At 39.3% G+C, this 17,016-nt stretch overlaps 1 protein-coding gene across 1 annotated transcript in view; it reads left to right on the top strand.

The window, feature by feature from the left end:
* Positions 1-17,016, top strand: part of SLC6A6 (solute carrier family 6 member 6) — a 155,132-nt gene that overhangs the window by 64,772 nt on the left and 73,344 nt on the right. Inside the window, exon 3 of the mRNA XM_044667842.1 lies at positions 16,116-16,358. Coding sequence (XP_044523777.1) covers positions 16,130-16,358 — 229 coding nt within the window. The 5' untranslated portion in view covers positions 16,116-16,129. The remainder of the gene's footprint in view (positions 1-16,115; positions 16,359-17,016) is intronic.

Below are 17,016 nucleotides of genomic sequence, written 5' to 3'. Positions count from 1 at the left end.
AGAGAGAGAGAGAGAGAGAGAGAGAGAGAGAGAGAGAGAGAGAGAGAGAGAGAGAGAGAGAGAGAGAGAAGCTTCTGGATGTTTTTACATTCAGTAGGTTCTTGGGATGATTATAAACTTTCACCCCCCTTTATGTCACCTATAAAAAAAGCATATATGAGTACAGCAAATGGCTGAGGGGGCTGAAAGGTGGGGGTGAGAGTGTGGGAGTCTTAATCTCAGGATAGTACAGTACTTGTTAATTTTCCTATTTTCAGTGGATTCTGGAATAGAGACCTCATGTTCAGCAAGGGTCTTTGTATTTCTGCTTGAGAAATTCTGAATCACTCAGATTTTCTCTTAGATTTCTGCCTAACGCTACATTTTTCTGCCCTATAGCTATAGAATCTTGCTTGCCAAAGGAACTCTGCCAAGTGTGACTATTTGAAAGGCTTTCACTGGACATAGTAAAACATCCCTGTAAGAATCACTGCCCCAAGGTTAAGGATCCTAGATTTATGTCATGTTTGAAGGTTTAAAAAATATTTTTCTTTTCTTTATAACAACTGATGAGACAAGGAATGGAGCAGTATATAGAGAGCTGACCTTGGCCTGAGCTTCTGTTATATACTAACTCTGTGGCTAGGTACAAGTTGCTCAATCTCCATGGGTCTCAGTTTCCCCACATGTAAAAGTGAAGAAGTCATATTAGATGGTCATTGAGGTGCCTTCCAGCTCTTAGATCTTTGATCCTGTTTCCTAGGTAAGAGGGGACCTGATGACTTTGCAGGATGCTGATTCCCAAACACTCCTGGGTACTCTGCTAAGCTCAGAAGCCTGAATCAAGCCCCAGTGAAAGAAATCACAAGATCCCTGGCCACAGTGTCTGATTTTATTAAATCAATTTAATCAAATGAACATTTTTCACCAAATACCTATGTATGCATAAAATGAGGAGGTGTCTTGTAATGTATTTGGCCAAAGGTGACAGAGACATACGGAGAGTTTAAAACAAAAACAAAAACAAAAATCCTTTGACAGCTTTTAAACATGTGGATGACAGTTGAAGATACCAAAAAAGGAGATGTCACAAGGCCTATTTTGGTGGGTGGAAGTTTTAAGTGAAGGCTGTGTCTTTAGCTTATATATTTTTTAGTTTTTGGTTTTTTCCTGGAAGTAAAGCCAGGTTTTTTATTTGGCTACATACACAAGGCCTGAGTTGAAGTTAAGGACAAGCATAGCATGGCCAAGTTGGCACAGATAAATCCAGGCTAAAACACTACAGCTCTTTTCCTGCATTATTCAGATCATTAAAGGTGATTGAGAGTCAAAAGACTCGAGTTCTAGGCCCAGCTCCCTGGAACTGGGGAAAGTCATCTGGTATGCTGGAGAAAATCAATGTATATCAAGTCAAAAGAACCTGAATTCAAATCTTAACTCAGCCACTTATTAATTTGTGTGACCTCGGGCAACTCCGGTTAACTCTTGTTTCCTCATCAAAAAAGAGTCTTTTCCCTCATCTATAAAAGAGGATACCATCCAGCTCTAAATCTATATTCCTTCTCTGAATATTATTTTTCTAAATTGAAAAAATGAAAACAAAGAGACCATAAGAGACTAGAAAGTGTCTTAGACTTGCCAAATGGTGAGAGATGGTTACCTAAGGTAGCACTTGGTGAAAAGATAAACTCATCTGCAAAATTTAACACAGAAGGATGATGGACAATTATGAGTAGTATTATCTCATAAAGCAGAGAGAAGCAGTAAAGGGTGAAACCAGGTTAAAGAAAGCTTGGCAAGATATCCTCAAAATTTGGCAATTATTTCATTTCTACTTGGCAAAGTCATCCCAAGGCATTCAGGGGCAAAAATGAAAGGTTGAAAAAGTGAGGAGATTGGAAGAATTAATTTCAGTGGTCTCTTTTACTGACAACAGTAAATCATAGAAGAGTTCAGAGATGTGTTGGATGAATGAATGAATAAATAGATATAGATCCTAGAAATTCCTTAGGTCAGTTCTCTCACTTTACAGATTTGATTTAAACTCTTCAGATAGGCAGTCTCCATGACCCATCATTCACCTGATCATTTCCAGCCTTTTGCATGGTATCATATATAGGACAAGGGGTATTAAGCTGTTTTTAATATTGCTGTAGCCTCTAGGGCAAGGATTAGAAAAGATTTTTTTTCCATAGAGGCAACTTGGTATATTGAGACAGTACTGTCCCAGGAATCAGGAAACTGGCTCTTACCTTAACTAGCAGTGTGATTTTATTTATCTTTTTTTAAATTTAAATTTAAAAAAATTTTCCATGATTACACAGTTCATGCTTTCTCCCTCCCCTCATCCCTCCCCCCTCCCAGAGTTGACAAGCAATTCCACTGGATTATATATATAATCACTGGAACTCATTTCCATATTATTCATTTTTGGAGAAGAGCAATCCTTTAAAACCAAAGCCCTAAATCTTATACCCGTATAAATATGTGGTAAATTACATGTTTTCTTCTGGATTTCTACTTCCACAGTTCTTTCTCTATATATGGATAACATTCTTTTTCATAAGTCCCACAGAATTGTCCTGGATCATTGCATTGCTTTTAGTAGCAAAGTCAGTCACATTTGGTCATCCCACAATGTTACAGTCTAATATTCTCCTGGTTCTGCTTATTTCACTGCGCATCAGTTCACATAGGTCTTTCCAATTCCTATAGAAATCTATCAATTCATCTTTCCTTATAGCACAATAGTATTCTATCACTACCATATACCACAATTTATTCCACCATTCCCCAAAAGAGGGACATTTCCTCATTTTCCAATTTTTTAGCAATGTGATTTTGAATGAGTTCCTTTGCTCCTCTGAGGTCTAGTTATTTCCCCTTCTATAAAATTGAAGGAGGTTAGACAAATGGAGCTCTAAGTCCCCTCTGGTGCTCACGCTATGATTTTAAGTGGGTGAGGAAATTTACTCTCCCTAACCCTGTACCCCTTTGAAATTTGTCCTGTATCTTTTGAATTTTTTCTGTGAATGCTAATACATGGAGAAAAGACTCTAAAAATGAAGAATTATATATTTTAGTAACTGCAAAGTAACTCTGGGATTTCTGCCAAGGAAAATAACTCAGTTTCTAGCTGGAGAACAGCTGGGTGGTGGCATGATCCTAGAATGTGTGTAAAAGGGTACTTGTTTCTAAGCCTTTCCTTGCCAAGATTTCAGGGATGCTGTTCTGTGGGAGATACTATTGAAAGAACCGCCAGGGAAGGTTGGAAGTGTGGGGACAGACTCATTAGGTAGGCTGTGACATGGAGGGGAGAGTTGTAGCCAAAGCTCAGTATAACCAAGGAGAATTAAAATCCTCACCCACAGTAGGGTAAGGGACCCTAAAGAAGAGATTTTTAGAAGTCGTTTTCATCTTGAGGATAGATAAATGATCAGAATTATTAAAGAATCAAATGATTATTCATTTGATAATGATCAAATAAAGATCATGATCAAATGATCAAAATGCTCAAATAGTAAATGATAAAATGATTTTAAAAATCAAATAATAAAAATGAGGATGACCATTCTCATTAGTAAGACTTATGACTAATAATGTTATCACTCTGTCCTGAAATGCCTATATTTGCGATCAGATTGCTGAGAGATTTTAATTTTAAAAAGGAAGGAGCTTAAATTATTTTAGTAATGGCCTCAATGTCCACATCACTGAGAAAAATGCCCTCTTGAAAATATTGAACAGTGACATATTAGTTGGGAATGGGCAGAGCATCTAGAGTGCTTGGAGTTGGGAAATCCCAAGTTTAAATTCTCCTTCACAACCTCTGCAGATCACTTAATCTCTGCCTGCCTCAGTTTCCTTTTCTCTAAAATGCCGCTCACCTCCCAAGGTTATTTTGAGAATCACAATAATGTGTTTAAACCGCTATAAAGTGCTAGCTATGTGTCAATTATAATTATTTTAAGTCAAGAGCTGAACTCTGTCTCAGGCTCATGATGTAACATTGGACAGGTCAGGTCACATCCCTCCTAAAGCCCTTTTCTGTGAATGAGGGGGCTAAGGCTAAATGACCTTTAAATTCCCTTCTAGCTATCATGTTTAATGCTATTCCCAGGGATTTTGAAGATCAGGAAATCAGTAGCAGAGAAGTATGGGAAGCTGCAGTAAGATGGCTTTTTAATTACTTTTTGTTTCTGATTACATGGAAGAGGAGGAGGAGGGGGAAGAGAAGGAGAAGGAGAGAAAGGAGGATAGGGCCACCATTACATAACTGAAGGACCTATTTCTGATGTTAGCAGGAGAGGAGTTAGATAATAGGATGATTGAGATGGCATTTGTTTTTTTTCACTTCTCTTCTCCAAGGTTCCAGCAATTTTCACCCACTTGCTGTCATTCCTTAAAGTGTAAGTAGTTGGGAAGCTTTCAAGTAAAAGTAAAGTCATGTAATCAATATTAAGGACCCTAGAGATCCATCCTTTAGTTAAACTCTCCCCCTTTATAAAAGGGGAAACTGATCCCAAAAGAGAAAAAGGGACTTAGCCAAGGTCACATAGCAAGTTATTGGTACCCCTGGGATAGGATTTCTCCAGCATCCTAGTTTAGGGGTTTTTTTCTAGTCTGTTTCTCTACTTTCATAATAATAGTGTTATTAATTATTATGATAATATTAATAGCTAGCATTTATGTAAAACTTTTAAGATTCACAGAACGCTTTTCAGATTTTATCATAGTTTATCCTCACAATAATTCTAGAAGATAGGTGCTATTATTATTTCCATTTTAAAGATGAGGAAAGAGAGAGGTTAAGGTACTTATGCAGGGGACTCCCACCTACTTATTTAGTATCTGTGTCAGGCTTTGAACTGAGGGCTTCCTGATCCTAGGTCCAATGCTCTATCCACCATACCACCTAACTTCTTCCTATGATTTGAAAAATACAACCTATTCGAATGCTGGATCAAGGGCTAGGTAAACACCTTGAATTTTGGCACTAATTCACCAGATGTCTCTATATCCAGCACATCTGATTGTTTTCTTGGTCCATGATTCTAGGGGAGCCTTGTGTACCTAATGTCTTGGTTTCTTTTTCATCATTACAGACTATAAAGCATTATGTCAATGACAGTATCATATACTGGGGCAGCAGGCAAAGTTGGCCTTGGAGTTGGAACCACTGAATTTGAGCCCCAGTTAGGCCAATCATTTAGATCTCTATGGGCTTTGTTCTCTTTGACTGTAGACATGGTTGAACTAAATGACTCCCAAGATACTTTCTGACTGGAGTTTATGAGGCTAAAATTTTTTTTTAAGAGCTTGATTTTTACAGGCAAGGAAATGGAAGCCTGGGGAAGTAAGATAATTGAACTTGCCCAAGATCATAGAGCATGCTGGGTTTGTGAATGTCTTCAGATAACAAATATTCACAGAGTGAGAAGGACAGAAAACCTCAAGTTAAGCCTTTAAGAATGAAGTGGTCTGAAGCCCTGAGAACCTGAGGTGTGGATGCTCTCTTATCTTCTCATTAGCTGAGAGCACAAAAAGAGGCAGCTTAATGAAAGAGTGCTAAAGTTTGAGTCAAAGGAGAATGTCCAATTCTGTGTAACTCTGGGCACGTTCCTTTACTGAGTCTCACTCCCTTCATCTCTAAAATGAGGGAAAACACCTCCTGGGACTCAGGTGATGGTCTCAACAGACAGAAGTAGTATCCATTTCTGGACATAGTTAATACGGGAATTTGTTTTGTTTGACTGTGTACTTGTAGCAAGGATTTGGGGGTTATTTTATTTTATTTTTAAAAAAATTTTTTTTCAATTGAGAAAGGAGAGAAAATGAATGCTTGTTAGTTAAAAAAACAGGATAAAAATATATTTTAAAAATGAAATTATGGGAAGGGACTTGATCACTAGGATCCTAATTTTAGGATCCTGTGAGGTTAAATTGAGCACCACCATCTTGTGAATGGTGCCTCAATGAAAAACTAAGTCAGAGTAATCAGGACTTTGGCTTAGGACAGAAAATTTAGGAGATGCGGATAAGCACCATCTTGGGAGCTTACGGTGGTAGTGGCACTTACTTCATCATTTCCATTTAGCAGGTTCCCCCAGGTGAGCCTGCCAGTGTCCCCTCCCTCCTGCCCTTGCTTCAGCCCCCCAAGTGAACAAATGACTAGTGGAGACTCTGTCATAGTGACAGTAAGTCTCTTAGAAAGGATCCTTAGACTAGGGTGAGAACAGTCAGGGAGGAGATGGGAAGGGAGGAAAGAACCTTTGGTATCACTCCAGGGGGGGACAGGGAACTTGTGCTGAGAGCAAAGAAGGGAAAATTAAAAAAAAAAAAAAAGCATTTCATTTTCCTTCTACACCTCCTTCCTTTGGGGGCTTCAGGGATCTGTGTAGGGAAGTTTGGCTTCTTCCTATGCCTTCAAAGCTCTCTTGAGTTAATGGGGATTGTGATTGTTTCGCTATCTGCCGTGGAGCAGACCCAGGCAAGGTTTCCTGAAGTTGAGGGGCCAGACCTTTGTCTCCTGAAAGGCAGACGTGTGTCTCCGTGTTGGAATCACTTCGCTTTGGAATCTTAGGCTTTTATTTTCCCTTATCCCCTTGGGGGGGATACAAGGGAGTTGGACTTTTGGATTCTGCCTGCACTAATTGATACTATAAAAATAACCCATCATTCTTCTAGTCTGATCTGGGCGGTGTCGGGGCATTGTTTTAACATCTCCATTTGACCATGTGATTGTTATCTCTTAAGTACCATTGTGGCATTACTCAATGGAGTATAATTGGAGGATGTGGAACTCCAGCTCCTTAATAATAAAGATGTTTTTCATTGAATGACCTCTATTTTCTTCTTTCTCCCCACCCAATCACCCCAAATAGAGATACCCCTCAAGTCCTGTCCTTTAGCTCATGCTTCATGTTTCTGTAATGAAACTCAGAAATGTATCTTGTTTGGGAGGACATATCTGGACTCTTGCGGTAGATGAGAATGACCTATGGACAGTCTGCCATTTTCAGATGAAAGAGCCAGTACAGTGCCTAGGAAACAGCATTGGCTTGGAAGTTGTAGGAGGACCTGGGATATTTAGATTGCAAAAAAAGAAAATTTAGAAGGGATGTGAAAACTGCATTCTGAGAGAGAAGGCTACTCATGGAAGAGTTTGCTTGACCATAGAGGTCTGAACTAAAAGCATTGGGCGGAAGGGGACGAAAGGCAGGTCCTGACTTAATGTTAAGGGAAAATTCCCTTGATAATTAGAACTCCCCTTAAGTAGAATGGACCATCTTAGAAGACAGAAGGTGATTAGTTACTGGAAGTCTTGAGTGACCACTCTGAGGATTTTATAGAAGAAATTTCAGTTGAGGTGTATATTAGATTGTCATTTAGTTGTTTCATGCTTCAAGACTCCTTTTGGAGTTTTCATGACAAAGATATCAGAGTGGTTTGCAATTTCCTTCTCCAGCTCATTATGCAGATGAGGATTCACTTAGCTGCCAAACTAGTTGATATCTGAGTTTGAGTGACTGCCTCACTCAGTCTGTGACCTGGCAAATCCTTTTGGATTTGGTCTTCACTAGTACTTTAAAAACAACTCCAACGAATTCTCACTTTCTGGTTCTAATAAAACAATGTGAGGGACTAATTCTAAAGTCCTATGACTACTTTTTTTTAATCACCCAAGTACTTTGGCTTCCCTTAAAAGAACATTAAAATGGACTCCATCTCTTTTAGGAGAATGCCATCTCTAGGACCACTCTTGAGAGGAAGCGTGGTGAAGTTGGGAAGGAGTCAGACGACCTGGTTTTGAATCCCAGCGCTGCCACCTCTTACCTCTGTGACTTGGGACAAATCAATCAGTGTCTCTTGAGTTTCCATGTCATTTTCCTCTTTCATAAATAGGGGAAGTTGAACTAGATGACCTCTAAGACCCCTTCTACTTCTAAAACTGTGCTCTAATGAGAATTTGAGGGAATGAGAGTAGCCCAGTGATTTAGTGTGACACCAAAGCCTAGGAGTCTCCCTTTTCAAGATATATCCTTATGTGAGGATACCTCCTTTGTTCCCAGCAAAGACCTTCCCTTCTTTTGTAAAAACCCCATTACAAGCAAGTTTCAATATTAGCCCTCAAGAATAAAGTATTGCTCAAGAGTCACTGACATTTTACAGTGACCTAGGATGTAGGGGCTGCCCAGGATGCTCCAATCTCTGTTGGTCCTCTGAAAGCTGACCTCATTGAATGCAGGCCTATCTGGGGAAGAGAATGTGAATTAGGAAATGGGAAAGGACCTGTTTGTACAAAAATATCTATAGCTGTACTTTTTGTGGTAGCAAAGAATTGGAAACTAAAGGGATGTCCCTCAATTGGGGAATGACTGAACAAGTTGTAGTGTATGATGTTGATGGAAGTGTATGATTTTGTTGTAAGGAATTGATGAACAGGATGATTTCAGAAATAACTGGTAAGATCTACGAGAACTGATGCAGAGTGAAATGAACAGAACCAGGAAGACATTATACACAGTAACTGAAATATTGTGGGATGACTGAATGTGATAGACTTGGCTACTAACAGCAATACAATTATCCAGGACAGTTCTGAGAGACTTATGAAAGTCTGGCTACTCTACTCCAGATAAAGAACTATTAGAGGTAGAAATATGGATGAAAACACAATTTATCTCTTTTATTTGGGTATGATTTGGGTTTTGGTTTTATAAGAGTATTTGCTTACAAAAATAAATAATACGGAAATAAGTTTTTGCATGACAATGCATGTAGACCACAGAAAATTAAAAAAAAATGAATTACAAGGCCTGGTTCTTTCTATCTTCCCATATATCCTCTACTGTAACTGTCTAAAGTTCCTGAATTACAAAAACTTAGTGAAATAGGGCAATAAAATGTAGAAGGGGATAGGGGGGAACTAATTGAATTTCTTGGTTAATTTATATGCTACTGCAGATAATTATCTGGTGCTTTGGCCCCAGCTACTACCAAATGACTCTCCTCCCATTCCTTTGTGCCCTTTCAAAGCCTCAGGCCTTGAGAATGGTGTTCCTTGATCTTGCCTAGCTTTGGTCATTCATTCAATAAATCCCAAGGCCAAATGTCTAAACCTTTGACTTCTAGCTTTACTAATGGAATGGACTGATTCCTTGTCTCCACTGTGGAATCTTAGAGTTCCCCGTAATTATAGATTTAGAGCCAGAGTAGGACCTTAGTAGACAAATGGTCCATCTGAGGCCCAAGAGATGTTAAGTTAGGGGCCATATAAGTAGGAATTTGAATTTGGAATTTGAACTAGAGTCCTCCAAATCCAAGTTTGTTTTTTTAAATCTCTCTTACCTATCTTGCTCAGGTCCCCAAGTTCAGGAGCCATTCTTTCCTTTCAGAAAAGAGACACCTCATCTATCTATCTCTACCAGTCCATCAACTATAGTCTTTTCTTCCCTCTTAGTTTCTTCAGGATCTTCAGAGCCCCATGTTTAGCATTCATGGGATTATAGGAAAAGGAGGTGAGGGGATCTAGTGTCTAGCCTAAAATATATTGGCCTCTTGCTGACGGTAGGCACACTCCTCTGTGCACTGGGGCTCACACAAGTGCATTGTTGCTCTATCTCTTCCATGAAGGCATCTCATCTTTATTCATTACATCCTCCTGACCTCCTCTAGCATTTGGATTAAGTCCTTGAGTGTACCCCATCTCATTTTTCTTACTTCTTTCTGGGCATCCAGAAATGAGCTAGAGAAAGAAATGGCAAACCACTCCAATGTCTTTGCCAAGAAAACCCCAAATAGGACCATGAAGAGTCAGACATGACTGAAATGATTCAATAATAAGGGCCCTTCTCATTCTAGGTCTCTGAGCCAGGTTCAGGGTGATAGGATACTCTGAGACTAGAAGCCCTCTCATATCTCAAGGAAGAGTAGTCTGAGATTCTAAAGGGCTGGGTGGAAGGTGTCCTCTTGCCAGTTATGAATGGGAAGGAGGGGAGCTATTCTGACTTAGGAACTCTAAACATGGGGTTACAGACCTCCTAGAAAAGCCCTGCTGGCTCTTTGAATGGACTCACAGATGAGAAAGCAGCCAGGTGCCTGGCACTCTGGCCCTCAGGGAATATGAACACCAAGGTGGGTAGGCTCATCAGTGTGCCTGCTCCTTGGCCTTATAGGAGATGAATCACTTTAACATTTGTGATAGAAAAAATATTTTCATTTTTTATAGTCACTGAAGAGACTTCTGAACCTTCTATCTCTGGTTACAATTCACTAGTAGTACTAAATAAATTAAATTAAATAAATATATATATATAAAGAGAGAGAGAGAGAGAGAGAGAGAGAGAGAGAGAGAGAGAGAGAGAGAGAGAGAGAGAGAGAGAGTTTATATAAATCTTTAAAGAGGCAAGAGTGCTTTACATATATTAACCTATCTGATCCTCACATCTTCCTTGCAATGGAAGTGATACTATTTCCATTTTACAGTTGGGTTCTCTGACATAGGTAAAGTGATTTTACCTGCTAGTAAGTATCTGAAGTAGCATTTGAATGCTTGAGTCTTTCTGCTTCTAGGTTCAGCTCTCTTTCCCTTCCACTACCTAGCTGCCTTAGTGGTTCTACCATTTCACTATAATGGTCATTCCCTCTTGCCCAGCAATTCATATCCCACTGCTTTTTCAAGGGATATGAACTAAACCTGGGAAGGAAGAACATTACAGACAACAGTATGGACCAGCATTTATAAAACTCCTTAAAGTTTGTTAGTGTTTTACAGACAAATACTGTTTTTGCAACAATCCTGAGAGTTTTGTTTTTCAGTCTGTCTGACTCTTTGTTGACTCTATTTGGAATTTTCTTTTTCTTTTTAAAACATTTTCTTTTTCTTTTCTTATGAATCTGTTTGTTGGTTACATTAAAATTCCCAGGTATCTCGCCCTCTTTGTCTCCTCCTCTTAATACAGAAGGCATCAACCAACCCTAAACAAATAAATAAATAAAATATATAATTGTATATTTATTTTTAATTTTTAATATATATATTTTATATTTTATTTATATTCTTTATTTTATATTATATATAATGTATTGTGCATATATATACACACATATAAATTATGTCTTTAATCCTCTTATTTATTCTTCTCCTGAAGGTAGGCATTTACAAGTTATTCTTCAAATATTAATTCTGTAACTTAAATAATGTTCTCTTGGTTCTAGTCTTTTCATTCTTCCTAATTTCATGTAGGTCTTTATAAGTTTTTAAAAACTTAACCCACTTGGGGGCAACTTGGTGACTTAATGGATCCATAGAGCCAGGTCTGGAGACAGGAAGTCCTGGTCCCAGATCTGGTCTTAGACACTTTCTAGTTGTGTGATCCCAGGCAAGTCACTTAACACCCATTGCCTTGAGTTTACTGCTCTTCTGCCTTGAAACCAATGCTCAGCATTGATTCTGAGACAGTTTTATAAATTTATAATTTAAAATCTGGTACTGCTGGATTTTTTTTAAAGATTGCATTTTTTATTAATTCCTTTGATATTCTTGATCTCTTATTACACCAATGAATTTTGTTATTTTCTAGCCCAATAAAATGATTTTTGATAATTTAATTGAGACAGCACTGAATGAATAGATTACTTTAGGTAAGATTTTCATTTTAACTATATTGGCTGTGCCTATCCACAAACAGTTAATATTTCTCCAGTTATTTAAATCTAACTTTATTTGTGTAAAAAAGTCTTTTACAATTATTGTTTGTATAGTTCCTGGATTTGTTTTGGCAGGTATACTTCCAGGTATTTTATTCTGTCTCTGATTATTGTAAATGGGCTATCTCTTTCTCTTCTTGTGGGTCTTTGTTAGCAATATGTAAAAATGCTGATTTATGTGGATTTACTTTATACCCTGCCACTTAGCTAAAATTATTGAAAAGTTTCAGTTAACTTTTATTTGATCAACTCTAGGATTTCCCACATATACCATCATATTGTCTGCAAAAAGAGATAGTTTTATTACCTCTTTGCCTATTCCGATTCCTTTTCTTATTGCTTTGCTAGCATTTTTAATACAATAATAACCTGCTTTCACTCCTGACTCTACTGAGAAGGCTTCTAGCTTATTCTTGTTACAAATAATACTTCCTGATGGGTTTAGATAAGTGATTCTTATCATTTTAAAAATCCAATGTAAAATCTATATCAGATTGCTTATTGTCTCAGGAAGGGCGAGGCAGGGAGGGAGGATGAGAAGAAGGGAGAGAATGTCAAAACCTTAAAACAGTGAATGGTAAAAGTCGTTTTTAGGTGTAATGGGGGAGAACAAAAAATCCATTTTACTTGTGCTTTCCAGTGTTGTAAAATAGGAATGAATATTGTATTTCATCAAAGACATTTTCTGCATCTATTGATATAATCATTCGATTTTTGTTACTTTTGTTATTTATATAATGAGTTATATAAATAGTTTCCCTTATATTAAAACATTCCTTCATCCCTGGGATAAACCTGATTGGAAACAATGTATAGTCATTGTGATATACTGTAGTCTTGTTGGGAGTTTTCTTGGCAAAGATGCTGGAGTGGTTTGCTATTTCTTTCTCCAGCTCATTTTACAAGTGAGGAAACTGAGGCAAACAGGGTTAAATGGCCAAGCTCATCACTGTCTGAGGCCAAGATTTGAACTCAGGAAGATGAGTCTTTCCAACTCCAGGATTGATGGCCTCTCTGCTGTTGCAGCGGGCACTATGATTCTCCTCATTTTACAGATGAGACTGGCAGAGGTTGGGTGACTTGCCCCAAATCACACAGCTAGTGTCTGAAGCCCTGTTTGAAATCGGATCATCCTAATTCCAAATTCAGTTCTCTTTCTACTACAGGACTTAGCTGCATCCAGAGGGGATCTAGTCTTCACTCTCATTTTTATAGCTGAGGAAATTGAGGTTCAGAGATGTAACTTGAGGAGAGTTCCACTGGCAGTCAATAACAGAATCAGAAGACTCCCTAATCCGTTGCCTTCTCATTCTATGCCATTTTTATCCATGTTATATTTGTAAGGCTGGCTGAAGGTCCTGGAAGCCAGTGTTCTCTTGGAGTCCCTCTATGTGTCTTTTATATTTTTAAACCCTTATCTTTTGTCTTGGACTCAGTACTGTGTATTGGCTCCAATGAAGAAGACTGGTAAAGGCTAGGCAATGGGGGTCAAGTGACTTGCCCAGGGTCACACAGCTGGGAAGTGTCTGAGGCCAGATTTGAACCTAGGACCTCCCGTCTCTAGGCCTGGCTCTCAATCCACTGAGCTACCCAGCTTCCTCCCCTCTAAGTGTCTTCATATTTCATGGCGCCCATGTCCCCAGCCATTATTAATTGGCCAGGCTTTTTCTTTTTCCAATAAGGCATTTCCTGGATGAAACCATATAGGAAGTCCAATCCTCTTTTTACTGCACCCTATTGTCTCATCAGTAAAAAAGAGACCATAATACCTGCCCTACTTAGCCCGTATCCTCAGCAGATCAGATGAGATAAGAGGCTTCGAATCTCTTTACAGTAGATATTATGACGAATGACCTGTTACGTCCACAGGAGGTTTTGTTGTGATTAAGAAGACAACTTTTTCAAATGCTTCAAATGGAAAACCTAGTTTTGGATTTCTGACGGTTACTTCTTCAATCTTGCCTCTCACCAGTTCCCCAAATGATTCCATCATTTAAGCCATATTGATTTCTTTGTTATTCAACCATACATCTACTCTTGATCTTTTTGCTCCTTCCAGATGGCTCCTCTGACGAATGCCCATCCATCTTGTCTACTTTTTAGGACTCAGACTGAGGCTCACTTTTGCTAGATTATCCTTCCTTGGTGATCCTACCCTCTCCTACACACATAGCGATGTTTCTTTCCCAGCTCATAGAGATAGGGTACCTCTGCTTCCTCGGGGGAAGGGAGGTTCAGGAAGGACTAGCACCTCTGGCTGAGGATATGCCAAGCCCTTTTTAGGGCTGCTCATCCACTTTGGTCATCCACCTTTTACCAACACTAGCTGTAGCTCCAGGAAGCTGTAGTTTGCCCAGAGGCCACACTCAGGTAAAACTAGGTTGAGGGGAACCAACAGTGAGTTAAGGGAGTGTCTACCTCAGGCACGTAAAGGCTCCCCTGGAGGAATGGGCTAATGAGAACAATTTGTTCTGATGGCTGTGAAGGTGACCAAAGCAGGTGCTTAGAACTTGGTTATACATTAAAGATGCAAAGGTGATAAACTGCATCCCAGGCCATCGTCATGCCTCCTAACTTTTGCCTTGCCACTGGACTTCCGTGACTCTGGAAGAAAGAGAGGTTGAGGTGACTTCGCACAACTCTGCCTTGCTTAAATCTAATTCATGGACAAATCTTGAAATGAAGGGGAACAATAACTGATTGTCTTTACTAGTAGCATCAAACTCAAATAGAAAGTAAAGTATACGTAAAGATCCCTACCTACCACCTGTCCCATAGTCTTAGAGAACCACATATTAGCATTATCTTTGTTCAGTTGTATTTTTGTGTATTTTGTTAAATATTTCTCAATTCCTTTTTTTTAAACACTTAACTTCTGTGTATTGGCTCCTAGGTGGAAGAGTGGTAAGGGTGGGCAATGGGGGTCAAGTGACTTGCCCAGGGTCACACAGCTGGGAAGTGTCTGAGGCTAGATTTGAACCTAGGACCTCCCTTGCCTAGGCCTGACTCTCAGTCCACTGAGTTATCCAGCTGCCCCCTTCAATTACTTTTTTTAATCTAGTTGAGGCTGTAGGAGTTTTGACATACGCTGCCTTGTGTTTCCCACCTCTGCTCTCTACACCATTTATTTGGCGTTTAGCATATATAGTCTATGTTGTTATTTCTCATTTCACTCTGAGGGGCAACCTGGTGCCATGTTAGGCAGTCAGGACACCTGGGTTCTGACTTAGTTATGGTTCTGCTACTAGATCTAATATTTCTCCTTCTGCTCCTCAAGTTCCTTAATGAGATTTGAACAGTTTCTGTGACTTGAGCAAACCATATCACATCTGGGAACTTAGTTTCCCTTATCTATAAAATGGGGATGTTAGGATCATGGTGTCTTCAGGGCAGGTAGATGGTTCAGTGGATAGAGCTCCTGGTCTGCAGGCATCAGGAAGACTCATCTTCCTGAGTTCAAAATTGGCCTCAGACACATACTAGCTGTGTGACCCTAGGCAAGTCTGTTTGCCTCAATTTCTTCATCTGTAAAATAATCTGGAGAAGGAAATGGCAAACTACTACCATATCTCTGTCAGAAAATTCCCAAATGGGATACGGAAGAGTCAGGCAGGACTGAAAACGACTGAACAGTTTATCTTTGGTTTAGAGCTGAAAGTGGCTAGTGACCTCAGAGGCCATCCATTAACTCTAACTTCCTCATTTTAGATAAGGGGAATCTGAAACACAGAAGTTAAATGACTTGTCTAGGGTCACATAGTAAGTGTCTGAGACAGAATTAGAGCCCAGGTCTTCCTGCCTCCAAACCTAGTACCCTATTCAATAACTATTTACCCCGTCTCCCTCGCGCTATTGTTTCAAGACTTTTGTAATTTGTGTTTGTGAGAGGCAAAATATTATACTGACGATCGGGAAGGAATAGAAGAGATAAATTACATAGACATAAAGCACATGGAAAGCAGATAGGTAACTTGGAATGAGAGAGCACGGGTATCCGGAGGGATGAGCTCTACTTATACATGTGCACACACATGTGGCATGTATGCATATGTGCAGGCATTTCATTTATCATTATAACATCTCTCCAATTCAATTTCAAGTTGCTTGGGAGCATTTCATGGATGTTCCAAGCTTCTTTTAAACCCATCTTAGCTAAATCTTCCTTTGTTCTCGCGCATTTATTTATGTGGGACTTCAGGAAAAGGAGGTAACGTTCTGAAATTCTGGAATATTCTTAAGATTTCTTTGCAAGATCCTTCTAACTCCCAATTCTTTGACTATGTGTATATGGTGAATAGAGATTTATTGTGGGGAGGGAGGGAGGGAAGGTACCACGATGGGATTCTGTAATATTCTTCACATTCTGGCTAAGTGCACATCTTTTTCTGTTTTTGTTTGTTTGTTTGTTTATGGGGCACCTGTAGAAGAAGTAGAAGAAATGGCCACCAAGGAAAAGCTGCAGTGTTTGAAAGATTTCCACAAGGACATCTTGAAACCATCCCCTGGCAAGAGTCCAGGAACCCGGCCTGAGGATGAGGCTGAAGGGAAGCAACCACAGAGGGAAAAGTGGTCAAGCAAGGTTGACTTTCTGTTGTCCGTGGCGGGTGGCTTCATCGGTTTAGGTAACGTCTGGCGTTTCCCGTATCTCTGCTATAAAAATGGTGGAGGTGAGTATCTCGAGTTAAGTGAATCCCTTACATAAGAAGCATAGAGAAGTTAAGGAAATTATGTTGGTGGAAAGCCACATCTTTCCCCTTTCTCTTCCCCTTCTCCTTTTCTAACCAAACGTTACCTAGTTATTGCCTTCTTCTTAATAAAATATGTGTCTTAGGTTTGTCCTAGTACTCCCTTGGCCCCTCTTATTGCATCAGCTTTATTGCTTGTCCCGTCCCACTATTGAATCTCTAAGCTTTCTGTCCCCTAAACCTCCTAGACTATTCTGACAAACAGATGTTAACAAGACTGAACCTTTCCCATCTGATATTTGGGAAGTTGATTTCCTGAAACCCAAATGTAACACTTGATATTTGTCGATATTAAATTTCATTTGATTTGGCCCAGTGTCCTAATCTGTCAAGAGATTTTGGGTTCCTGTTGCCTAATGCATTGTGTGTCTCTCCCACCTTTGTGTTATCTGAAAGTTCAATGATCGTATCATGTTATTTCTATAGTGTTCCAGATTTCAATTCATTCTTCCTCATAATGTGTATCCACAGTATAGATGTAAGCTCATGTTTAGGAGGAAAGGATAGGATGAATTCATTTCAAACAAAATGCAAATGATTAACAGCCAGCTGAATGTGTTAGTCCTCCCAGAATTGCCCG

This window comes from Gracilinanus agilis, chromosome 1 (genome assembly GCF_016433145.1).
Source record: "Gracilinanus agilis isolate LMUSP501 chromosome 1, AgileGrace, whole genome shotgun sequence".
Taxonomy (NCBI): Eukaryota; Metazoa; Chordata; class Mammalia; order Didelphimorphia; family Didelphidae; genus Gracilinanus; species Gracilinanus agilis.
Note: the sequence above shows the minus strand (reverse complement) of the source record. Positions and strands in the feature narration are given on the sequence as shown.